The sequence below is a fragment of the Prionailurus viverrinus genome, chromosome F2 (genome assembly GCF_022837055.1).
Source record: "Prionailurus viverrinus isolate Anna chromosome F2, UM_Priviv_1.0, whole genome shotgun sequence".
NCBI classification, from domain to species: Eukaryota; Metazoa; Chordata; class Mammalia; order Carnivora; family Felidae; genus Prionailurus; species Prionailurus viverrinus.
In genome coordinates this window covers 53,771,666-53,799,457 of record NC_062578.1, presented here as the reverse complement: position 1 = coordinate 53,799,457, position 27,792 = coordinate 53,771,666, and the positions used below count along the sequence as shown (strand labels likewise).

Genomic DNA, 27,792 nt, shown 5'->3' with positions numbered 1-27,792 from the left:
CATTCATGTTGGATTCTGGGATGTGTTTGGCTATTTACATATTTTAAGAATGGTCTAAAAATACTAGATATACTATAGTTGAAATAAAACAAAAAGGGATATTAGAGTAGAACACTAATTCAGGAACAATCCTTTGTAGATTTCTTCCATTCCGTCCCCTGATTCAAATTACTTTCTGTTAACCTAAAATAATACTATTTTATTTATTTTTCTTTATGCCCTTTGCTTGCTTACAGAGAAGATCCAATGAGATTAAAATGTACATATAAACAAACACGTAAGCCAAAAGCCAAGGAACAAAAGGGTTAAGAAAAATTATATCAATACATCTTGCTTATTAAAAGCTACTGTAACTAGGTACAAGTTACCTCTTACTTAAAACACCAAATTAAAAAAGTAAGGGGCAATAAGCTAACCCTAAAATTCACATATAATAAATTCAAAGGACTCAGAATAGACAAAATCCTCTTTGGGGAAAAAAAAGAAGGAAGTCAAAGTCCTCATACTTACAAATTTCAGAACTTACCACAAAGCTACACTATCAAGAGTGTGGAATCAATACACTGTGGTATGTGATAAACATATAGATCAATGGAACAGAACTGAAAGCCCAGTAATCAACCCTCACATTTACATTCAATTAATTTTCAACAAGGGTGCCAGACAATTAAATGGGGAAAGCAAAGTTATTTCAACAAAGATGCTGGGACAACTGGATATTCACACGCCAAAGAATAAAGTTGGGTAACTACCTCACACCATAAAAAATATTAACTGAAACAGATCAAAGACCTAAATATAAAAACTAACAGCAACATAAAACTCTTAGAAGAAAGGACAGGTGTAACCTTTGTGACCCTGATTAGGCAATGGTTTCTACATGACACCGTAAGTACAAGTGACAATGGAAAAACAGAACTGGACTTCATAAAAAATAAAAAACTTTTGTAATCAAAGGATACCATTAGGCAAGTGAAAAGACAACTCACATAATGTGAGAAGTTTTACAAATCATATTATCTGACAAGGGACGTGCATCTAGACTATATTTAAAGAACTCTTATAAGTAACTCCCATCTAGAAGCAAAGAATATGAATAGACATTTCTAGACTATATTTAAAGAACATCTAGACTATATTAGCATCTAGACTACATATAGCATCTAGACTATATTTAAAGAACTCTTATAAGTAACTCCCATCTAGAAGCAAAGAATATGAATAGACATTTCTCCAAATGGCCAATAATTGTATGAAAAGATGCTCAAGATTTCTAGTTCCTGGTTTGGCACTTGATGATTCTGAAAGTCATCACTCCCATCCTCACAAGAAAAAAGCTAAACAAAGTGAACAAACTAACAACTCTTTTTAGATCCATCAGAAAATTGACCAAGTAAACCACTGCCCCTAAAATTAAGAGATAGATCAATACAGATAAACATAGCTTAATGGAACATAAGATCCCATCAAAAACTGTTAGAGCTAATAAATGAATTCAGTAAGGTTGCAGGATAGAAAATCAAGATATAAAAATCTGTTGCATTTTAATACACTAATAATAATGTATTAATAAGCTAATACACTAATAATATACTAATAATAATCTATTAATCTCATTTACAAGTCATCAAAAGAATACACTACCCAGGAATGTACTTAACCAAAGAGGTGAAAGCCCTGTATGTTGAAAACTATACCACACTGATGAAAGAAATTGAAGAAAATCAAAAGATATCCATGCCCATGGATTGGAAGATTATTGGTAAAATTTCCATACTACTCAAAGTAATCTAAAGATTCTGTGCAATTCCTATAAAAATTCCAATGGCATTTCCCACAGAACTAGAAAAGTCCCAAAATTTGTATGGAACCACAAAAGACCCTGAATATCCAAAGCCATCCTGCACAATAAGAACAAAGCTTAAGACATCATACTTCAAACCATATAAAAAAGGCATAATAATCAAAGCATTATGGTATTGGCATAACAAGAGACACACAGATTAATGGAACGCAACAGAGAATCCAGTAACAAACCCAAACATAAATGGTCAATTAATTTACCAAGGAGAGATAAGAATATACAATGGGAGAAGGATAGTCTCTTCAATAAATGGTGCTGGGAAAACTGGACAGTCATATGCAAAAGACATAAAACTGGACTACTATCTTTATACCATATGCAAAAATCAACTCAAAATTGATTAAAGACCTCAACATAAGATATGAAATCGTAAAACTCCTAGAAGAAAACATAGGCAGTAAGCTCTCTGACAAGAGTCTTGGTGATAATTTTTTAGAAGGAGCAAAGGCCGACAAAAACAAAAATAAAGAAATGGGACAACATCAAACTAAAAAGCTTCTGTAAAACAACAACAAAAAAACATTCAACAAAATGAAAAGACAACTTACAGAATGGGAAAAAATATTTACAAATCATCTGATGTTTGCAAATATCTGATAAGGAGTTAATATCTAATACATATAAAGACTTTATACAGGGACACCTGGGTGTCCCACTCCTTACTTTGGCTCAGGTCAAGAACTTGCGGTTGTGAGACTGAGCCCCACATAGGGCTCCACGTTGGCCAAGGAAGCTGCTTAAGATTCTCTCTCTCCCTGTCTCTTCTCCCTCTGCCCATCTCCCCTGCTGGCTCTCTCTAAAATAAAAACAAAACAAAAACAAAACAAAACAACAAAACAAACTCACAATCGCAAAAAATAAAAATGCGGCTAAGAAGAGGCAGAGGAATTGAAAAAGACATTTGCCGAGGAAGACATACAAATGGCAAACAGGTATATGAAACGGTGTTCAGCATCATTAATCAACAGGGAAACAAAAATCAAAACCACAATGAGCTATCACCTCACACATAATAAAATGACTATTGTCAAGAAGACAAGATATAAGTGTTGACAAGTATGCAAAGGGAACCCTTATGCACCATGGGTGGGAATGTAAATTAGCAGAGCCGCTATGAAAAACAGTATAAAGGTTCCTTAAAAAATTCAAAATATAACTACCATTTGATCTGGCAATTCCACTTCTGGGTATTTATCCAAAAGAAATAAAATCACTATCTTGAAAAGATATTTATTTCCACACTCATGTTCACTACAGCATTATTTAAAGTAGCCAATACATGGAAACAACCTAAGTATCCAGTGACAGATAAGTGGATATAAAGAAGTCTGATATAATGGAATATTATTCAGCCATAAAAAAGGAAGAAATTCTGCCATTTATGAAGTTGGATGACCTGGGCATATGCTAAGTGTAATAGTCAAAAACAAAGACAAAGACAAATACTGTATAATCTCACTTACAGGTAGAATCAAAAAGAACACAAACTCATAGAATCAGAAAACAGATTGGTGGTTGCCAGAGGTGGGCTGTGGGGGTGGGCATACTAGGTAACAGTGGTCAAAAGGTACAAACGTCCAGTTAAAGTCCCGGGAATATAATGTACAGCATGGTTACCATAGTTAACAATACTGTTGTGTACTTGAAAGCTGTTGCTAATAGAGTAAATGTTAAAAGTTCTCATAAGAAAAAAATGTTGTAACAATGTATGCTGATGGATGTTAACTAAACTTATTGCGGTAATCATTTCACAATATATATGAATATCAAATCATGATATCATACAACTGAAACCAACAGAATGTCAATTGTATCTCAATTAAAAAAATAATACCTTCTATACCTTGAATGCCTGTATGGATACTACACATATGTCATTACTAATTCCCAAAACAACCCTGACAAGTTGGTAATATTCCTGTTTTGCAAAGGAGTAAAGCTAAAAGGCTTAAACAAAAATAAGTTAAATAATGTGTCAGGTAAACAGCTAATAAATCCTACAAAGAGGATATAAAACTGTCCTTACTCCAGAACATGATCCCATTTCTCTAGGCCAGAGATGGTAAATGAATTACACTCCTATGTCAAATCCTATTTATTGGGAGTAATTGGCAAAACTTATGCTGAGAAGCACTGACACTATTCTGAAACTCAGTAGCAAAAAATCTTGCACAATTAACAATGTTGCCATGTAGTAGGTAGGCCCTACATCTATACCCATGTTTACCATTTTAAAATGGGATCACACTGTTTTTAAGATTCAGTTACCTTTCCATGGCTTCAAATCTCATCCCAGTTAGTCTCTTGACTCTATGACTGCCAGGGAACTGTCTTCTCAACTCCTGAAGACAAAACTGAAAAAATAATTGGTAAAAAAGGCTTAAATAGTAGTAATTACATTACATGTACCAAATGGGCCACAAGGAATGGCCTACAGTCTTCAGTGTATCTTCTTAAATCATTTCATCTGTGTAATCTAATGACATGAAGTGAAATTAATTGGTAATAAATAATGGGGTAAAAGAAGAAGTCTGAAATTACAGTGCAAGTAACAATCAGTTCTCAAAATCTTAACTGGGAAAATGAGCAGGTCATGGAGTACACTAATAACTCTTGAGATATTGCCATATTATTCCTCCTTAAAAATGGCTTCTGGGGTGCCTGGTGGCTCAGTCAGTTAAGCATCCAACTTCAGCTCAGGTCATGATCTCACAATTCATGAGTTCAAGCCCTGCTTTGCCCTCTGTGCTGACAGTTCAGAGCCTGAAGCCTGCTTCAGATTCTGTGTCTGCCAATCTCTCTGCCCCTTGCCCTCTTGTTCATTCTCTCTCTCTCTCTCTGTGTCTCAGAAATAATAAAAGAACTTTAAAAAAAAAACTGCTTCCATAATGTGCCAGACCCAACTTACATGCTTATAATAGCTTCCAGGTTTTTTGCTTCTAACTATTGCCTAAGTATTCTCTTTATAAAAATTAAGCTCTTTGATAGTATTCTCAAGTCCCTAGCAAATAATATTAACACTTTGTTCAATTTTTCCCTGTTGAAATCATGTATTCATCAATCATCTTGTCAGTACACATAACCTGATTTGTGGTCATAAAATGCAGACACCAAGTCTATGGAGCCAATCTCCTTTGGGAAATATACATAATTCATCCATTAATTTAAATAATCAAATACTTACTGAGCACCAACTATGATCTCACCAACATCTGAATGCTAGAAATGTCGAGGATTATAAAAATGGTCTATTCTAGTGCCCCAAAGCATAAGTGACCAAAAAAATACATTTCATTAGTGAAGAAACTATTAATCAGTAATAAAATAAGTTTTAATATGATCTGCAAGTATTGCTTCCAAGTATGTGGCTAAAAATCTGCCACACTAAGAAAAACATTACAATTAGTTAAAAATAAAGATGATGTTCATTTCTTTCTATGACACCACACAAAACTCGTATTATTTGGTCAATCAAGCTGTGTAGAAATTCTGAATCGTTAAAAAAAATACTAAGTTACAAAAAAAGTTAGCATTTAATTTGACCTCCTGCTTTGGTTATCAATATTATATAATTTGATCTCCTAATTTGTCAAATGGCATTTAGCTACTTAAAATAAAACCTTAATATCTCCCTTAAGATGTAAGCTGCCACCTCTGTGAATATTACAAAGACTATACCTCATAGGTTCTGAAGGTAATCCAAAAGATTTTATGGAATATTTATTTACCACTAACAGTTCCACTAAAATTAGGTGTAGAGACAATATCACATAATTACCTTGGAAAAAATAATGCTAATTCAGATATGAGTATGTTCTCCTGGTATTTCAACTTTCAGTTTGCATGTATTTTTTTTTTTTTTTTTGGCTTAAATGAGGAGATGATACTTAAGAACTCAGGATTATAAAACAATAGAATAAAAGAGCAGAAACCTCTACTTCTTGATTTATAAAATTAATATAACAATAGTGTCAAGCACAAATCAAAGTGAAGATTAAATAAAGCCTGCTATAAAAGCATTTATAGCACAGTGCCTACCACATGAGTTATTCTTTTATTTTAAAAGCTATACTTAGTATTTTAAGTCATGTTCTATGTATATTAGGATTTTCTAGTAATTTAAGAAAGAGATACATTTACAGCACTGCAAAAGAGTATTTAATATTCGATTTACAATGGGGTTACATCCCATAACCCATGGTAAGTCGAAAATACTGAATGTCAAGAATGCATTTTTAACACACCCAACCTATTGAACAGAATAGCTTAGACTAGCTTGCCTTAAATATGCTCAGAACACTTACATTAGTCTACAGATGGACAAAATCATCTAACACAAAGCCTATTTTATAATGAAGTATCAACTACCTCATGTAATTTATTGAATACTGTACTGTAAGTGAAAAACAGAATGGCTGTAAGGGTACAGAATGGCAATAAGTTTATCGATTGTTTACCCTTGTGATCACATGCCTGCTGGAAGGTGCAGCCCATTGCCACTGCCCAGCATCATGATATCACCTACCACTAGCCCGGGCAAAGATCAAAATTCAAACTTCAAAGCAGTTTCTACTGAATGTATATTGCTTCTACACCATCGTAAAGTCAAAAAATCCTACGTCAGGGAAGCCTGTTGGGCATCCGACTTCGGCTCAGGTCATGATCTCGCGGTCCGTGAGTTCGAGCCCCGCATTGGGCTCTGGGCTGACAGCTCAGACCCTGGAGCCTGTTTCGGATTCTGTGTCTCCCTCTCTCTCTGACCCTCCCCTGCTCATGCTCTGTTTCTCTCTCTCTCAAAAATAAATAAATGTTAAAAAAAAAAAAAGTTAAAAAAAAAAAAATCCTAAGTCAAATCATCCTAAGTCTGTGACTGTCTGTGCTATGAAAGTCATTCCACAATCCAAAAGAAAAACTTGTTTTAAACCATCTGCTGCTAATTTTTAAATCTATAATATAGCATAATTCAACTCTTAAGTGTATAATCTTCACCAACTAATTTAACTCCTTCAGTACTGTTAAGAAGATTTAAGAACGTTCGCTGTCCCCAAGTACCTAGTCAGTCTTACCTACTCTTAAGAGTAGTAATGAAGGGGTACCTGGGTGGCTCAGTTAGTTGAGCACCTGACTCTGGCTTAGGTTGTGATCTCACAGTTTGTGAGTTCAAGCCCCACATCAGGCTCTTCTGCTGTCAGCGGAGAACCTGCTTCAGATCCTATTCTCTCCCTCCCCCTCCTCCGCTTACACTCTCTCTCAAAAAAAAAATAACTTAAAAAAAAAAAAAGAGTAGCACTGAAAACTAGCTATAAAAGCATTCAAATACAAGCCATATACTAAGTCTTAGCTACTTATATATACTTCATGAAGCAAATTTAAAATGAAATAAAATTAGTTTAAATACCTACCAATGCCAAGTCATCCCGACCATAGTCTAGGGCTGCAATCATTACTTGTTCATATATGATCCAAACTATAAATATAGAGAGAGAGGAAAAAACTGAATTTAATGTCAAAATCTCCCAGCACAAATTAGAGATTTTTCTTGTTTCTAATATTTTAAAGTCACTTATAACTAAAAATTGATATACCATATTATATCTGGAATTAAGAAAGCATCCTCATATACTTTCAGTAATATAAAATATCTTAGTATCTTATAAAGTAAAAAGATCTCCCGTTGTTTAATACCTGGGCTCTTCTAAAACATTCTTTATGAGGTACATTGTGACCAGGTCAGGACGATAGCCCTGTGGGCATTAAAACAAAAAGGCCTATTTGATAGCTCCACTACAACCAGGAATTAGAAATCCTTCTGAAAATGATATATCATTGACTTCCTGAAAACTCTTCTTAAAAAGGGACAAATCATAGATTGAACAGCAGGAAAACATAATGAAAAGATGGTTTTTAAAAGAACTAAAAGCCATAAATAGAACATGAACTAAGCATGAATAAGAACTCACTATCATCTCCAAGCTTAGAAGCATATTCATTAATTAATTCCTCTCCAACTTCCACAATTTGCTCACTATTTCGTGAGTTTTCTTCTCTCCATTTTCTCATTTTATCTCGCATCTCTGAAAAAAATAAAGTTGCTATTACATACATATTTGATCAAAGCCAAAAAATTGACAAGGAAGTTGAAATCAACTTTTCAGGAAAATAAGGCCATATTTAAAATTTTTTTTATGTTTATTCATTTTTGAAAGACAGAGAAAAACACAGCACAAGCAGGGGTGGGGCGGAGAGAGATGGGGACACAGAATCTGAAGCAGGCTCCAGGCTCTGAGCTGTCAGCACAGAGCCCAACATGGGGTTCGAACTCACGAACCGCAAGATCAGGAGCCAAAGTCAGACACTCAACCGACTAAGCCACCCAGGCGCCCCGGAAAATAAGGTCATATTAATGTAAGTCTATGGCATGTCAAAGTTCATAAAGCAGAAAATCAATTTAACAAGAGCAATAGACCCCTTACAAGATTAAAAAGACATCACAATTGATGTCACAACTATAAAAGTAACAAATGGCATGAGTCTGCCACAAAGATCCCCCATCCCTTGAAGCAACTATGGATCTTAATTTTTTTGAAGTTACAGACAACTTTCAGAATTTGATAAAAGCCAGGGATTATTTTCCCAGAAAAAAAGAAACACATAAAATTATGCATAGAAATCTCAAAAATCCAAGGTGCTCCTGAAGCTCACCTACTCACTCAAGAATGCAAAATTTCATACTCAGAGGATCATATTTGGTATCAGCACTGACAGGATATTCACCACAAAACTTCATTAATAACATTACAACAGTACATATAATGTATAAGGATACACAACCGTGCAGGAAAATAAACCACATAAAAAAATCAGAATAAAGGAAATCTTTCAGGACACACATAATAATAAATGGAAAGAAGAAAGTAAGGTAAAAAGCACCTGCAAACAAAAGTGTTACAAGAACAATTTTGCATATTATAAAATAAGAGTGAACTGAAAAGTTTTTAAAAGCAGCATTTGATAATAGCAGAAATAACTGAGAAGAAGAAACAGTACCTAATCCAGTAAACAGAAGATCACTTTTTCATATAGTTAAGATAGAAAAAACTCTCCAATTCACAAATCATATATATGCTTTCTTACTTCTACCTCTGAAAATCTAACACACTTACTCACCTATAGACAGATGCAGAATGGATTTAAACAGTTACATTGTTGCTGAACACATAAATTAAATAAACAATGACAGGCCCCTAAAGAATAAGTATAAAAGAAGCACAAGGGATTTTCTCTACTTTTATAAGCATTATCTGAATCCCTAAAGCTCAAAGTCTAAAAATGAAAATAAAAATTGTAAGATGAAAACAGATCTTAAATGGTCTTAGCAAATCAAGTTAACACAGTTAATTCCTTCTACTGACAACTAGAAATCAGCTGGACTCTCACTCTCCACAGGGTCTGAACTAAATCTGACAAGGTTGAAGAGGAAATGAACAAACAAAAAAGCAGGTCATTCATACTCCACAGGTTAAGGGCTCAGTCCCACAAAACTGCCCCCACTTTAGACATCAATCACAAGTCAGGGCCACCAGTACTGCTGACCAACTCGCTATAAAGTCTGGGGTTCTCACAACCTCCTCTGCAGGTTTGCTAGAATGAATCACAGAATTTAGATAAGAACTCACTTACTATTATGGTTTTATTATAAAGCATATAATTCAGGAACAGTCAAATGGAAGAGATACATAGGGCAAAGTGAGGGGGGAGAGGGGAAGCAAAGGAAATTCCATGCTTTTTCTAAGCTAATCACCATCCCAGCACCTTGATGTGCTTACCAACCTGGAAGATCTCCAAACCCTGTAGTTTAGGGGGGTTTATAGAGGTTTCATTCCATGGGCATGAGTGTTCTCCAGATCCTCTCCCCTCCCAGAAACTCAGGGAATGAGACTAAAGTTCCAATCAGGGATCCCGGTCTTTTGGGTGACCAGCCTTCAATCTGAAGCTATCCAGCCACAGATCATCCCATTAGCATACAAAAAGATACTCATTCTAGAAACTCCAAAGGTCTTAGAGGCTCTTGTGTCAGAAACTCAGGAATAAGACTAAATATAACAAAAGATATTCCTATCAACCCTACCATTCAGGAGATTTCAAGGGTTTAGGAGCTCTGTGACAGGAACTGGGGACAAAGACCAAATATATATCCCTTATTATATCACAACATAACATGTTATCTTTAGATCCACAGCATGGGTTCTCAGAACTCATTCAAACACCATCCCCCTATGCCATGGTTCACTTATATAGTCTTAAACCCATTTTCACTTTCAACCTGGCAGATTATTTTAAAAGAGTAAATGCCTTGAGAATATAAATTACTTAGTGTTTTATAGATATGTTCCATTACACTGCACCCCTTGCCCATATGCTGACACCTAAATTAGGCTAGCATTCAAAGGGCCAAACTATCTTTCTAGGTCTTACCTTGAAAAAATTACCTTCACAAAAAAAAAAAAAAAAAAAAAAAAAATATATATATATATATATATATATCCATAAATACAGATCTTTAGCCTAGAAGTGAAATCTCAGGGTATGTTCCATGAGATCTGGGACCCTGCCTGTCTTATTTAGCACTGTATCCTTAAGAATTGGAACAGTGCTTGGTGCAAAGTACTCAGACATGTATTTAATTAACATGTCATTTAGTATATAAACTAATAGTTAAAGCTAGGTATGGATAAGATCACCCAAAGAAGGCATTTAGCCTTTCAATTTTAGACTCTTTGAAGCCGATGAGACCTTTGAACTTTCTCTTCCCAGAAATATGTACACATTTACATACACTAAATTTTACATATAATTCCAGGAAATTCAAAGGCCACATAAAACACCCCTCCATCAGTCAGGAGTATACTGATCTCAGGTTTAATAACCATTGATAAGATTGAGTGCTAAAAAAAGAACCACTAAGAACACCAAAAATCAAGGACCAAATAGCTGTAGAAAACTCACAAAAGAAAGGTCTGAAAAGAGGAGACCCTTTATGTTATTATGAAACCAAGGAAAGAATGTTTCATGGAAGGAGTGATCCACAACAACAAATACAGTATAGATGTAAAAACAAAACAAACAAACCAACAAACAAAAACCCACATTCATTAGACCTGGCATTAGGTCACCCTAGAAATCCTATTGGAGTGATAGAGAATGGAAAACAAATTACGTTTGTTGAAGGTCTTAATAAAAAGAGAGGAAGTAGAGACAGTAAGCATAAAAAACTAAAATCCTTTCACACATTTTTATAAATATGTCTTCAACAAATACTCATTTAGTGCCTATTACAGGCCAGGCATTGTGCTAGACATCCTATCCATATCCTGGCCAACTATCCTACTTTCAAAAAATTTGACTATATCCTTCTTAGAACTCTTTGTCTTTTACAGAGTTCTTTTAAAGAGTTCTTTTTCTTTTAAAGAGTTTTTCTTCTAAAATTTTTTTTTATTATTTATTTTGAGAGAGAGAGAGAGAGAGAAAGCACACACGCGAGTGGGGGTAGGAGCAGAGAGAGAGAATTCCAAGCAGGCTCTGTGCACTGTCAGCAGCACAAAGCCTGATGTGGGGCTCGAATCCATGAACTATGAGATCATGATATGAGCTGAAATCAAGGGTTGGATGCTTAACCAACTGAACCACTCAGAAACCCCACAACTCTCTTTTCTACCTCTAAACTCATAACTCCTCTGTATAATAAACATCATTAATTTTCAACTGGCCAAATGAGTAAACTATATATTCTACTTTTTTTTAGATCCCAATTGAAGAGTGTTAGACTCACTATACAGATCTTTTATACATGATAAATTTTCCTATCACAAGAATTATAGTACTTTCTGAATAAGTCATTTCCATAGCTTTAATTCATGATGCCATTCAATGGAATTTGGTTATTATTCCAACACTAGAAAAATGATTTACAGTCTTTTTGTGAAAATGTGTTAATGTTTATTATTGTCGTTAACAATTCATTTAGTCAACAAATAATTACTGAGTTCCTCCAAAATGTCTAGCATAAGAACAAGATATGCCTGGTCCCTCCCTTCATTCTAGGAAAGAAAATTCTAAAACTTAACAAACTGAATAAGTACTTCAGTAGTATGAGGACATGGAGTCAAAGGACCAGGGTATATTTTGTTGACTTTACTATTTTTTTTCTTTTTAAAAATTTTAGTGGAGGAGTGGGGTAGGGTGGTCAAGGAAAGCTTTCTGAAGTATGTGACCTATGAAGGGAATTCTGAGAAATGGTAATGTATAATGGTAGCAAGTGTAGGGCAAGAAGGGAGAAACACTCCTGGCGGAAGAAATAACATCTGTCTAGCCCTAAGACAAGAGGAGCATAAGACGTTTAGGGAATTCAACAAAAGTCAGCATAGTCAGCGCATAGAGTAAGGGGGTAAATAGTTTTAAGATACAGCTGGAGACACAGACAGGAGCTAAACCATCTTTTTTATAAAGCACTTAATAGTTTAAAAGCACTTTAATGTTTTCTTTTTTTGTTGTTGTTTACACCTGTGAAGTAGTTAATATTTATTATTCTAAATCTAATTACATTACTTCTCATCAGAATGCCTACAGGGTAAGGTCCAAGTTACCCAGTTAAATCACCTTGTCTGCTGGTAGGTATGACAGTTACACACCTACTTGTTCCTACCATCTAATAAACCTATACTGAACATACCTTCAAAGTAGCACTTTCTAAAAAGTATGAAATATTTGAAAAAAAAATTTTTTAAAAGAAAAAAAAGTATGAAATATTTGAAACATTTTTAAAGTAGCATTAAAAATAACAGCCACCAAAAAAAAAAAAAAAAAAAAAAAAAAGGGGCGCCTGGATGGCGCAGTCGGTTAAGCGTCCGACATCAGCCAGGTCACGATCTCGCGGTCTGGGAGTTCGAGCCCCGCGTCAGGCTCTGGGCTGATGGCTCAGAGCCTGGAGCCTGTTTCTGATTCTGTGTCTCCCTCTCTCTCTGCCCCTCCCCCGTTCATGCTCTGTCTCTCTCTGTCCCAAAAATAAATAAAAAAACGTTGAAAAAAAAAAAAGCCTCACAAATTGAGGGTTTTAAAAAAAAATAAAATAAAATAACAGCCACATGTGGATCCTGAGAAACTTAACAGAAACCCATGGGGGAGGGGAAGGAAAAAAAAAAAAAAAGAGGTTAGAGTGGAAGAGAGCCAAAGCATAAGAGATTCTTAAAAACTGAGAACAAACTGAGGGTTGATGGGGGGTGGGAGGGAGGGGAGAGTGGGTGATGGGTATTGAGGAGGGCACCTTTTGGGATGAGCACTGGGTGTTGTATGGAAACCAATTTGACAATAAACTTCATATTGTCAAAATAATAAATAAAAATAAATAATAAAAATAAATAAATAAATAAATAAGTAAGTAAATAAATAAAAATAAATAAAATAAAAATAACAGCCACATATCTACCACCTGGCTAGTAAATATTCTGACACAAGCCTTTTAAAACTATGTATTTACAGGTCTGTCTTCTCCATTAGACTGTCTTCTCCATTAGAACTCCATTAGACTTCTCCATTAGACTCCGTGAAGGTAGGTACTGTGTGTTATTTAATATATCCAAGATTTAGCACTAAGCAGTTAATACTTTTGCTTAATATAAGTAATTATCCAAATACAGGTAGAAATACTGAGGTTCACAGTGCACTAGAGACCACAAAACCAATAATAAATTATTGAATTCAGTTCAAGTATAATGGGATTTTACTTTTTCCCATACAGGTTTGCAATTCTGTAATACTGGATAGATATATTCACCATTAAATGGTCAATATAACTTTCAGTCCACATGTTATTAGGTCATTGTTTAAACATCTGAAGAAGGCATTCACTAAAACAGTAAGCTACTGAAGTCTGTTAAATGCTGGGAATATAAATTTCAATTACACAAGTTTCATGCCTTAGAGAAACTCTTAGCTGTCCTCTTAGCCATGCTTCCCACTGAAGTTTTTAAGAGAAAAATCTCTCTTACAGAATTGGTTCAAAGTCTGGCTGCTTCCAAATTTAAAGAACACACTCCACCTTAAAGTAGGATGGATAAAGAAACCTACCACACTTGAGCGTATGCCCAACATAACCAGTTCTTTACCCCTTCCTAGGAAGTAAGAAGTAAGAAGAAAATTGTGTTATGTGCATAAATGTGTTTTCAGAGAGAATGGGGCTGCGAATAATTAAGAGAAATCAGAGATCCAGTTATGCAGAGAGAACAAAATGTAAAGTGGCATGTAGAAGAATCAGATTTGTTCATGACTCTTCCATAGACCTTCATAGAGTTGTAACCCTTACACAGCACTGAATACAGGGCCTACAGGCCCTGTATTTCTTGGCTGCAGGGAAGCTTCAGCAAGCAACTACCCCGCTTCCTCTTCGCCGCCCAGCAGCCACTATAAAATGTGTGACAGACCCAGGTCCCTCCCGCTTTATAATGGAAGCTGCCCTGGGCCACTGTACTGGAACGGAGGTATGTGGGTCACTGAGTCTATCGGAACACAAGCGGGGGACCGGGGTGAGGGGGGAGGGGGTGCCGCGGGGGAACACCGTGGATTCTAGTCTGTGACTCGGCCACGGAAGGAGCCGGCCTCAACCTTCTTCTCAACTTGGCCCGTCCAGAGAGAGCTCAAGTGCAGAAGACAAACCGGAAAACCCAGGCCTCCACCGGCAGCAGGTACTGCCGAACCGCTTCCCAGGACTTTTGGTCTTTCCGCACCCGCCCTGCTCCCAGTTACCTTCCCAAGTGACATCGTAAAGCTCTGAGACCTTCGCCATCTTCTCAGAACCTGGAGGCAGGGGGTCAGAGGGAGGGGAAACACCGTCACGTGACCTACGACCGGGCGGTAGCGACTTACGACACCATTTCTCATTGGTCGAGAGAGCGGAGGGGGCCGGATCCTCCCCGCACGTGCACGCGGCTCTGTGGACGGGCTGTTGGAGAAGGGGGCGGAGCGAGCTGGGTGGTGAGCGGCACTCTGGGACTCGGAGGACAGAGCGGCTAACCACCGGAGACGGGAGTTGGCGTGGGATGAGGTGACTATTTCACCGGGGAGTTTTAGTAAATGCTGTGAGTTTTTAATGTGCGCCACACCCGGTTTTTCTTTTTCTTGTTTTTACATGGGTGTATTCATTCTTTTCCCACTCCCCGGTCAGTATCTTGTTCTCTTCAGGTACTGCTGCAATGTAATTTTCTGCTCCAATCCTTTATTTGTCCGCAATCTTCCTACTTCCTAAATGGGATTTGCTTTCCATATCCTTTTGAATTTCGACTAAACTGATACACTCCAATTTTTTTTATTAATCTCTTTGAGAGACTAAACGGGATTCTGCCTTTGCACATAACGTTTGTGTGGCCGAGGACTTCTTAATGTTCACGTGAATGTCTTCGTGCCAACCTGGATCACTGTCTGCCACTCTAGATTTGAAATCTCGTAAGATCAGCCAATTTGTAAGTCCTTATAATTAAATGAATGAAAGAAATACTGAATAAATGTACGAATGAAACCATCAGAGTCCCTGAACGTCGCTCCTCTGTAATCTCAAATCGGGGGGGAGGGGGAAAGAAGCCCTCTTTCCCCACCCTTTCCCACCAAGCTAATTGCTTTCAGAAACTTTTAGACGTAGTTTACTAGAGCTAAGAAGAAATGTCCGGAGGAGAAGCAATAATAATAATAATAATAATAATAATAATAATAAATTCAAACGCATATATTTAGTATTTAAAAATAATGGAACAAAATCGTAAAGAGAGTATAAGTAAAGTGAGGAAAGAAGCCTAAAAATCCCTGTAGTTAAGAGTCAGTGAAGAACAGGCAATCAAGATAGAGAAAGGAGAAAAGAGAGTCCTATCCCACAACCAAGGGAGTACAATTTTAAAAGAAAACACACACACACACACACACACACAACTATCAATGGCACCCGCCACAGACAAGTTATGTAAGGGCAGAAAAGACTTGAACTTATACAGTTGGAGTAGATTCTGAATGAGCTTCATTTTCTGTAAACAGAACTTTTTAGAAGTTCTTCACTAAAAAAAGTAAAAACCCTCCGCTCAGAAATTCACATATTTGGGCCGCCTGGGTGGCTCAGTCACTTAAGTGTCAGACTCTTGATTTCAGCTCAGGTCATGATCTCACCATTGGTGGGTTCGAGCCCACTGTAGGACTCTGTGCTAACAGCTCAGAGCCTGGAGCCTGCATAGGATTCTGTGTCTCGCTCTCTCTGCCCCTCCCCCGCTTGCACTCTGTGTGTGTGTGTGTGTGTGTGTGTGTGTGTGTGTGTCTTTCTCAAAAATAAATAAACACTTAAAAAAATTATTAAAAAATAAAAGACATTCACATATTCTAATTCTTCAATAAAACAACTTGGTGTGATGGAAACAAGGACTCAATCACACAGATTTGAGTCCAGGCTCTATTTAGTAGCTGCGTGACTTTCAGCATGTGTATCTCTAAGCACCAGAGATGCTCATTTATAAAAAGGAGTTAATTATATCTATATAAAAAGAAAATATCTACTTTGAGTTATTATCAAGATTAAAGGATACTGCATGACACTCCCATGGAGGTACCAGTCCTTTGGCTATAAATATAAATACGCTGATGACTCCAGAAATTCTCCCCTGAAACCTAGTTTGGCTTTTTTGACATACTCACTTAGATAGCTAATATGCATCTCTAAGTTAGCATATCCCAAACAGAATTCTGGATTCCTGCCACCATGCCCCCCCCCCAAGTTGCCCTTCCCCACTGCAGTTGATGACACTGTCCACCGAAGTTGCACAAACTAAAATTTTAGGAAGTATTGTTGATTCTCCATCCCCTACATGCAGTCTATCAGCAAATTCTGTATTGTACTTCTAAAATTTTTCCCAAAGTCTATTTGCATCTCCACTGCTACTACTTCAGTCTAAGCCACAACCATCTCTCACCTGAATGCTTATGGCTCTCAAATGACTCCCCCAGACAGTAAACCCATATACTGTAAACACTTTACCACAGTTTACAGGGCTTTACTCTCTCTGGCTCTCTCCTACCATTCTTTCTTCACTAGACCCAAGCTGTTCTCCCTACTCCCTATTCCTCAAACATGCCAGACTCCTATCTGCCTTTAGTCTGGCATTTGCCCATTACCCCTTTTCCTGGAATGTTCATCTCCATATCTTCAAGTGGCTGTCTTCTTTTTGTCATTCATATCTCAGTTGTATTGAAAACTATCTACTTATGAAGAGGCCTTTCTTGACTCTCCAATAACAAGTCGCTCCTAGTTAATGCCTTTTGCATCATTATGACACTTATCACTTTTTCTGTTTACTTATTTTCTGTATTTTTCATTATTATCTAAGTTCCTTGAGAGTATAAACTTTGTCATCTTAGCCTTGTCAGTTGAACATAGGAAAACACCTGGCATATGGTAAATGTTGAATGAGTGAGTTGGATACTCAAAAACATAACAGCTTGTATAAGTGATTGTTAGGATAATATTTCATAGTAGTGAACATATGAATTCTACTCCTTGGTTATGGATGGGAGGTTCTCTCTTTATATTATCTATATTTTCCTAAAAATTATAAACATAGTGAGTTTGGGACCATACCTATCTGTTTAACATCTCCCAGCCACTTAACACAGTATTTGGTATATGTATTTGTGACATACATCTACAATTTACTATTTGTACTAAATTGTTTATGCCCAACATTTTGTTGGATTTCTTGAGGGAAATCCTCAAGAAATTGGAAGCCCAAGGAGGTATCTTTTAAATACTTACAATGGATATTAACAACTACAACTAATTAAGGGAGTAAATATTCTCTAGTCATTTCAACTAAATGCCCTTGTAACTGGCTGCTACTGTCTCTCAGGCAGTAAACCTTATGACATTGTGTTAAAGGAGGTCATTTTCAGAATTTTTTAGCTGGAAATTTGAATGATTTCATTTTAGATTTAAAAGGTATTTATGAATTGTTAAAACTACATTTTTCAAACTTTTTCACCTGCAACCTATATTAAGAAAATACATTTTACATCACACAGTATGCGTACATTATATATAAAACCGAAACAAAATTTACAACCTAGCCCTACAATGTGTCTTGTCCTCTATAGTTTCTATTCAAATTGAGTCAATTTTATTTTGTTTTCTAAAAACACTAGGTGCAACCCACTAATGGGGTAATGCCAGTACTTTGAAAAACAACTAGACATTGTATATGTTTCCTAATCTGAGGCCCTGAAGTGATGATTTGCTCAAATTCTTGCCACTAGTGGGTAACAGAGATGGCAAATACATATGAAGGAGATCAGCTGTTTAGATCCTAGATAAAAGATGATATATTTATAGGAAAAATATATTTAAGGGAAATTTTTTTTACCAATAGTACTTCCTGAAGCGGGAAAATGACGGTGTTTATATATCGTAACATTTTAGATATCTAATAAAACTTGCCCTCCTCAGCACACTCAGGAAAAAACTGGTATGTCAGTGACAAAACTTTTTATTCTTCTCTAACATTTTATAATGTAATTGTAAATGTAAATTAAAAAGAAATATCTTCTATAGATAAAACCATAACCCTGAGAATATAAACATCAAGTGTACTTTCTATAAATTTACTTTTATAAAATATTTTCAAAATGTTATCTCTCACTCTCTTACTTCTTTGGAAAAGAAGCTTTGATTCATGTATGTTAAAAATACTTAATTCAGTTTTTTGACTGAAATTCCCCAGCATTGGTGACAAATACCAAGGAAATATCCAAGCAGTCAAATATTGGATTATACCATGTTAGACACCATGGGAAATGCTATCTCATTTAATGATCTCAGTTAAACAATGAAAAAAGCACATGAATATGGTTTATGATATGCCTTTTTTATTTTGACACTATTGTATAATTTTCATTTTTTTTATAGGCTCATGTTTGAATAGTTAGAATGATAATACATCAGAATGAACTAGATTCAGAAAGGAATAACTTTGAATAAGACTTTATTTTCTTTGAGATGGGACAAGCTTTATTTATCAAGCCTGATTGGCCCACAAAGCACTTTGGAGTGCTTCTCTTTTATGATCAAAGTTTACTTAATTCAGTTACTATCTCAGACATTATGAAAGACTAAAGCAACTTCTTAAGAGTAATAAACCTTATGACATTTATAAAATGGACATCATTTAACAGGACAGAGCATAATATCATTTTAATTGATTTTGCAATATCCAACATCATCATCAAATCATGTACTTAGAATCTACTATCTGTTTTGTTCTGTCTTAATCATAGTGAATTAAAATATCCCACATTATGTAGCACAGTTTATAACTTCTGTTTACTATGACAATTATCCATGAAAGTAAATTTGTATCACTATAACTTTCATATAAAATTTACTATAGCTTTTAAATTGTGTTATTGTTTCTAATTAGTGAATCATAACCACAAATCCCTTTGTATTTAAGGGAAAATATTACTTATTTCATCTTCATTCCGTGTCACTAGATTTTGACTGTGATACATTCACATTTGGAAGGAAGTTTTCCTTAGAGTTTTATTTACCAAAAGCCAGATTAACATGGAGTTGTTTTAGGAACTTTCTGAACATTGTTTTTATTACATTTTTTACAGATTTTGTAATTTTATATGGCCTGTCCAAACAAGATAGCCTATACCCCCTTTGCTGGCACAGTTGTAGCATTTAGGCACTTCTAGTTTTTCCATCTTTGCCATTATTTGCAGTATATATGTTTTAAAATGTGCCAGCAGTTCATTTCACATCCCAATTATATTATTTTAGAAAATAAAGGAGAGTCTCTGGGAAACATTTCCAGTGAGATCACTTTGGTCCTTTCATAGTAGAATTCACAAACTGATAATTACCGCTCTGTGCCATAGTTGTAACAGGGAAGAGGAAAGTACATCCAGAAAGAGTACACCCAGAATTTCTTCCACATAAGCAATAAATTAGAGCTGTTTCTTTTTGAGATTTATAACCATACTTAGGAATCCACTTTTTCAAATGATACTTAGTTAATTTCCCCAAAGTGCATATTCTGTTCTGATACACACATATATCTGTGCGTATGAAACAGTCCTTGTGCAGAAAGGCATTTTTGTAAACATCCCTTTTGGGTACCAAACATCCAGGAGTCTTTACAAACTATTACAGTGACCTGATGGTCTCTAGAGCCCATCTAGACTTCATTTTCTACAATAGAACTATAACTAAATTCTTTACTTGAAGAAATATTTAAAAAAAAGTATTTATTCACAATGAATAAACTGCATTATGGGTAAATTCACATAAAAATATACTGAGTGTTAACTTACATATTTTTGTCTAAGTACATGTTACTCTGTTACAGACACAATTTTTGTTTTTCTACAGTCTCTCTTCTGTGATTTGTTAGCATCATTCTAGCCACAAGTGGCTTAAGTTGTTCATTCAAACCTAAAGCTCTGATGTATCAGCCTTGCCATCAGGGCACAAGTTCATTTCCTCTACTGGTCATCTTTCTCTCTCTATGGTCATGCTGACCATTTTTGGCTAGAATTGACTGAAATGCCAGCAGCAACAGTGGGCACTAAGTGTCCATCTTATCTTACAGATCATAAATTGTATGCTTTTTTGCACATACAGGGGCTTACTTGGGCAACTCCATGGATTTATTTGGGAAAAAGTCTGGTTTCTTGGCAGAATTTCACTAAGAAAACTGCCCACCTCCAAATCCATTCTACCAGCCTCATCCATTTCTATCTCATACCTGCAGAAACAGCACAATGTCAAATGTTTTTTTAAACTTATGTAACATAATTTTTAAATTCTACTTAAAATTATTTTTTCTTAGTTGAAGTATAATTAGCATACTGTTGTATTGGTTTCAGGTATACAGTCCAATGACTCAACAATTCTATACATGACTCACTGCTCATCATGAGAAGTGTACTCTTCATCTCTCTTATCTACTTCACCCATCCTCCTAACTACCTCCTCTCTGGCAGTCACCCATTCATCCTCTGTATTTAAGAGTCTGCTTTTTTGTTTCCTTTTTTCTTTGCTTGTTTGTCTCTTAGATTGCACATACGAGTGGAATCATATAGTATTTGTCTTTCTCTGTCTTATTTCACTTAGCATTATATTCTCCAAGTCCATTTAGTTGTTGCAAATGGCAAGATGTCATTCTTTTTTTATGGCTAAGTAATGAAGAATTATTACTTGTGTATTAATTGTGCATTTTCTTTATCCACTCATCCATAGATGGATGTAACTTGGGTTACTTCCATATTTTGGCTATTGTAAATAATACTGCAATGAACATAAGGATGCATATATGTTTTTGAATTGTTTTTGTTTTCTTTGGGTAAATACCCAGCAGTGGAATTAACTGGATCATATGGTAATTGTATTTTTAATATTTGGGGGAAACCACCATACTATTTTCCACAGTGGCTGCACCAACTTACATTCCCACCAGCAGTGCACAGGGGTTCCTTTTCTTCACATCCTTGTCAACACTTGTTATTTCTTGTCTTTTTGAGCTTAATTATTCTGACAGGTGTAAGGTGATATCTCATTGTGGTTCTTTATCTTAGAACTGTGAGGTAGGGAACAATGTAAGTGTGCTTTAAAGCTGCAACTCAGTTCAAATTGCTGCCATCTCACTGGAGATTTTTTGAGCAATAGAATATTTTAACTTCCTTCTGCCATTATACTTCCAATACAGATTCTTTTTCATCTTTTAATAATGGGTTTGAGCATTTCTGTGGGTGGGGTGGGAGCTGCAGCTGTCAAAGGCGGGTGTTTTCAATTGATGCAGTTTCTAGCAATAGCAAGAGTATAGAATATTAAACATAACCTCTATCTAATCTTGAGAAAACATCAGACAAACCCAGACTGAGAGCCATTCTACAAGAAAAACTCAGTAGTAGTCATTAGAGAGCAACAGTGACATATACTGTTCTTCTAAGCTTTTAGACAAATGCTTAGTCTTAGACATCCATTGACAGATTTTAATGTCCTATATGTGGTGGAATTAAGTGTACAGTCTTAAAAGTTGTGAAAGTCCCCAAAGTAGTTTGTATTAATTACAAATTGTACATACCATGTCATAGAAGGTATGCAGTTTCATTACATTCCAAAGTAACAGCCATGGATTATTTGCCAACACATATGTATGTTGCTCTCTAACCCCAGGTTGCCTATTCTAGCTATGTGATTAAGCAATTTGAGCAAGTTATTTTAACTTCATTGAACCCTACTTTCCTCATATGTCAAATGAGCATATTAATACTTGCTGATTATAACAAGGATTACAAGTAATAAACACAGAATTTCTCACACAGAGTTTGGCATGTGGTATAATACTCTACAATTATATACCAATTATTAAATACTTACTGTGTACGAGGCCCTTTACAAGTTGCTCTTTGTTGATTATTTCATTTAGTTTTTACAACAACCCCACTTTGCACATAAGGGAATAGTTTGGAAAGGTTAAATAACTCGCCCAAATAAATTATGATATGCCCCTTCCCAGAGTTGGATCTTAGTAAAAAGTAGCTTTGTCATTTTGGTACTCTGGGAAGGGAAAGCTTGGGTGGGGAAAGTTTTCAGACGATGCCTATTTGATGCCCATGAAAGAAAAGAGAGTAGGAAGTTGGATTGGACAGAAGGAGCCTCATGCCATGATTTAGATCTGACAAAGTATTAGCCAATTCAATAAAAAAAGCTCCTGAGCAAAGATTACCCATTAGAGGAAACCTACACTGGGCAGAAATGACCAGGCCCCAGAACTACCACATGTTCATTTGTTGGCTAGGGGCTGCCTGCTCAGAGGCTGAGATAAATTTTGAAGGCTTTAATAACTAGAGGCTGTCAGCTTCCTTGAACTCCCTTGCAGTTGAATAGCAAGTTCTTAATTGAAGCGAGATTCTGACGGTGCCCCTCCCTAGCTGCCACAGGAGTTATTATTAATATTATTCCATTCTGGGTGTAATCTTCCATTTTTTGTTCAGAAGTAAGTCTCTTGAAAAACTAGCTAGACCCAGAAGCTGTTTAACATAGCTAGTAGGCATGGAAATTTCATTTCAACTCCACAGAATGTCTTCTCCCCGCATATGATTACTAGGTCAGCAATAGTTGCTTTGTATTGAAGAAAAAACATGGTAGATTATATATAGCCCACAGAGACATGAAAATTTGCTTGTTTTTTTTTTATGAGACACTAATCAGGAATTATTCATTCTTTTCTTGGTATTGGAATTCATGCCACTGCCATTGATAAATTACCTAGAATTTCATATTTCTTTCTTTTTTCAGTAGGATTCCAAATATATACACGTAATTTAGAATTTTTAAACATCTTTCCAAGAATAACAGTATAATTGAAAAATGGCAGCAGTTTTAAAATTCTAGAACTCAAGATCTCCATAAAGTACTGGAGAATTCCAAAGATACTGTACTCACAATGCCCCTTGATAATTCATTGAGTAGCTGCCATACTACCATTGATGATTGCTTGTTAATAAACTTAAGTAAGGCCAAATTTTATTAATACTTTACCACCAAAAAACAAAATTAATTACAGGTCTGAAATATGAATGGTGCATAAATCGAAAGGCCCTCACTGTCAACCTGTACTTCTCCCTTCTGAATGCCAAGATGGTCCTAGTTAGCATTTGCTGCACTGCACAGATGCCCTTCTAAAAAGGGTATTACACGTGCTTCATATCCTGGCCTGCCAGAATGAATGATATAATGAAATCGGTGCCTAATGGGAGAAGGCAGAGTGCTTCCCAGAATCAAATGAATAAGCAAAGTTATTGAAGGACCGTACCTTTTAAAGAAAGAATTAAAGCAACAAAAGAGTAGTGGTGAACAAAAACTTTAGTGGTTATTTTCAGGGAACAGTTACACGGGACACAGAAACTATGAATCTCAATGCACAAATTCAGGTGTGTAAGAACAAAATTTACATTTTTATAAAACTCAATTTCTATTTGAGTATCTTCTTGGAAGAAGACAAAAATTTAATGTCAGTTTGGAATTTGCCCCTGCATTGCTGCCTTCTCCTTTTTCAAGGCTACTCTAACTTAATGTGAAAGTGATATTTAGAATATTGAACAAACCATGGGGCAAGGTCACTGTGATAGGAGCCTTCAAGATGGTCCCCAATGATTTTCACCTCCTCGTTAGCACCCTATGTATGGCCCCTCCCACACTGAATATGGGTGACCTGTGTTACCAGTATTTCAGAAATGATGAAGTATAACTTTTGAAGCTGTAATAAAAGACATTGTAGCTTCTGCCTTGCTCTCTCTTAGATCACTCATTCTGGGGAAGAAAGCTCCCATGTCATGAAGACAATCATGCAGCTTTACAGAGAGATCCACATAGTGAGGAGCTGAGGTGTCCTGCAACTTGCAAGCCATGTGAGTGACACATCTTAGAACTGGTCCTCTATTCTCAGTCAAGACTTCAGACTCAGCTGACATAGTGAGTGCAAACTGATGATATATATTTAGCCAGAACAGCTCAGCTAAGTTTTTCCCAAATTCCTGACCCAGAGAAATTATGTGGGATTACAAATGTTTATTGTTGTTTTAAGCTGCCAGGTTGTGGAATGAAGTGTATACAACAATAGATAACTAATACACCAAACAATCACAAGGGATATAGATACTGGCTGTAGTGCTTATGAAGCATCCTGGAGCCTCCTCTGCTACTTGAGGCATTATCCTTTAGTTTGGGGAGGGTAGGTGATTCTGGGTAAATGTCTATTTATCAGTGAATGCAAAGTACTTTGATAATTTATCAACCAGTACAGCCATACCAGTTCTATACCAGTCATGTTTATGTGGTCTCAAGGCATTGGGAAGCCCACCTAAGTCCAGTTAGCAGTACAGTCCTTGTTTCTCTCCACAAGTGCCTCCAGGTCCTGTGGCTCTCCTAACTACTTCTGGGTAATGTGGGCATTTGAGGTTCCCTCCTTATGCATATTTCCAGTCTTTTATTTTTCTGGGTCCTTTCACCTCCTTGAGATCCTGAAGAGATACAAGGCTTCTCTCCCTAGGAGGCTCCAAACTTAAATTTTATCAGCTCCCCTTGAGACTCCTCTTCCTTACCACTCTGGCCTCCATTCCCCAACCCTATGTGAACAATATTTCAGTCTCAAGGAACATACCCCTTCATCCTCAATGCTTTATTCCCCAGGCATTGTCTTGTGATTTTTCCAGAGGCACCTATGTACATCCTCTCTGATGATTTTTGAAAACCAAAACCAGAGAGATGAGGTTCCTGACTTCCCAGTTTTCTCCCTGACACTCCTTAAGACAGTAAATTCAGGGTCTGGAGGAAGGTGAGGCAAGTTTCACTTTGAGAGAGACAGGCAGAAAAAGAGAATGTCATTTCTTACCTTAAAAATGTTATCCCACTGACCTGTGTCTAGAGAAATTGATATCTGCCCACTAAAAAACTGTTGTATTAGCTGGGGCATGATTATTACATCAAAATTCAACAGGCCCTCGTTATACCTGTTTGCTCTAATTCCATGATGATAAAGCAACACATTGGTTTAATTTTCCAAGTACCTAGACAGGTACTTGAAGGAGTTACTTTCATCACAAAACCTGTGAGGAAATCAAAAAGTATATTGATACTATACTTCATATTTCGTATCTCTTTCCTACAGAGATCCTTGTCTGACTTCCCCAGACTGGGGTTAGGTGCCCTGCTCATATGCTCCATCCAGTATTCTCTCTCCCTAAAAGCACTTATCCCACTGTATTATAATCTTTATATATCATCATTTGTGTCTAGCACTAGACTCTAAGCTCCATTCAACATCTGTGTGTCATGTTCATGATCTGTCCCCAGAGACTCAATAATTATTTGTAGAAAGGCAGAAGCTCCATTAGATCAATCTTACTTATTTGGGGCTTTATGACCCAGTAAAATTTCCAGGAAAAAGGTGAAGGAGTCAATATAAATTGCCAACTTTATATTTTGCTAAGGGAGGACATTAAAAGCAATAACCACAGTTTAGCATCAAATAATTTTATCTTAAAATTGCTATTTAACACCAAAAGAGTTAGATTCACTAAAGAATAGTCCCTGAAAAGGAGTGTTTAACCTCTTTATCAGAGACCAGTTACAACTTCTACCTGATTTGGCACCACATGGCAGACACATTTGAGAACTGCTGAAACTTCTTAAGTCCCTTCCTACTTTCAGATAGATAACTTATGTAGATTTGAAATGATAATTCACCTGTTTCCAAGGGGGCACCTGCTAGATTTTTTTTAATGAAACACTCCCAAATAGCTAAAACTTGTTTCTTGTCCTTACTATCTGTGTCTTTAAAGAAAAAAAAAAGTCACTGAACATCGTGGCACGTGATTCTCAGCTGGGACTTACTAGCCTCTTCAAGAATTTTGGATTCAAAACCCTGAAGGAGTGAACATATTAGAAAGTAAGAGCTACTGTAATTTTGTTTGTCTTCAAAACATGTTCAGGGAGAGGTTGCTCCAGTCTGATCTAAGAAGAAAAATAAAATTATAGTTGAAGGATCATCGCATGACGCAAAACACTTCTGGCATGTTTATGTTGAATATAGCTCTTGTCTCATAAATTAAGCAAAATTAATTTTGATTAAATTGCACATTAAAGCAACATAAATGTATTATTAGTGTTTCATTTTACGAATCAGAAAAGTTCTTGACAAAACAGTGGATATGTAAAGAGCATTTTCATTGGAACTGGAACAGAAGGTACTTTTATCACTTCAAATAGATGTGGTATCGACAAATGGCAAAGACAATAAAGAACACACAGAAGCCATGTTTCTATTTTAAATGTCACTTATTTTGAGAACCCATGGGATAAATTACAGCAGCCTTTGGAAAAGCAGAGACATTAAAATTGGGAGATGGAAAAGATGAAATCAGTGATGATGTAATCTAGGGCCTTGATGACACAGGAGACTTCCTTAAAGATCCTGCCTGCATGCTGTGTCTGTTGTAATGCTTCAGACAAGGACAGATTTCTGAATCTGAATTGTGCCTTCACAAATATCTTTCTCCTTATTCTTATTTTTCTTTGTATTATAACTTTGTTGCTGTCCTGAGGGGGGGAAAAAAAGAGGCCTTAATATTCTGGTTTTAGTCCATTTTTTTCTTACCATAGTATACAGAATAGAATGCTGAAAGTAAAGGCATGTTATTTTATGTTATAAAACAATTTCACAAGTAAATTTCACAGCCTAAGTCCAGCCTCTTAATTAAATAATAGATAAACAAACCCACATGCAGGAATAAAAAATAGAAACCTTGTGAATTATAGATCTCTCTACATTATAAACTCTCCAGATGAATTATGCTATTTTCACATAGTGTTTTTTTGCCTCATCAGAATTCTTCAACATAAAAGAGTAGTACATTGACTCTGGTATGAAACACACCACATGTAAAATAAAACTTATGAAAAGTAATCTGTTTTAATATATTGATTGTTGCAATTATGATACTACTGAATGTATTAACTTAAGGAACAATTGAGTGGCCAGAAATGGTATTTATCATTATTATTAATCTAGCCTGATTCAGTATGAGTGTAGGGCACAAGAGGTCACATTTACACTATATATTTTTAGAAATGTAAAGATAGTCTTGCAGGCTTTCATTTAGTTCATGAATAGCTAATAACACGTTGAGCCATTAATTTTGAACAAAAGTTTTCCCATTCTCAAAATGCTAGGAAATTAAAAAATGATGTTGATAATATCATTTTTTGAGAAGTGTTAATGATAAGAGTTAAATAGTTTTCCTATCAGGAGCTAAATTTGGTTTATTACTTACAAAAATTGTTA

The 27,792-nt window shown here is 35.9% G+C and overlaps 1 protein-coding gene and 1 long non-coding RNA gene across 3 annotated transcripts in view; one reads left to right on the top strand and one right to left on the bottom strand.

Moving 5' to 3' along the window:
• EMC2 (ER membrane protein complex subunit 2) overlaps positions 1–14,731 on the bottom strand; it is a 51,037-nt gene extending 36,306 nt beyond the window's left edge. For both annotated transcript variants that reach the window (XM_047841834.1, XM_047841835.1), the window contains exons 1-4: positions 14,663–14,731; positions 7,825–7,938; positions 7,267–7,331; positions 4,133–4,218 (exon numbers count right to left, since the gene is read on the bottom strand). In XM_047841834.1, the coding sequence (XP_047697790.1) occupies positions 4,133–4,218; positions 7,267–7,331; positions 7,825–7,938; positions 14,663–14,702 (305 nt within the window). In that variant the 5' untranslated portion in view covers positions 14,703–14,731. The remainder of the gene's footprint in view (positions 1–4,132; positions 4,219–7,266; positions 7,332–7,824; positions 7,939–14,662) is intronic.
• Positions 14,732–14,878: 147 nt separating this feature from the next.
• On the top strand, positions 14,879–26,576 carry LOC125156121 (uncharacterized). Its single transcript, XR_007148478.1, has 3 exons — positions 14,879–14,994; positions 24,251–24,358; positions 26,291–26,576. It is a non-coding gene; the product is annotated as an uncharacterized LOC125156121 (long non-coding RNA).
• The last annotated feature ends 1,216 nt before the right edge of the window (positions 26,577–27,792 follow it).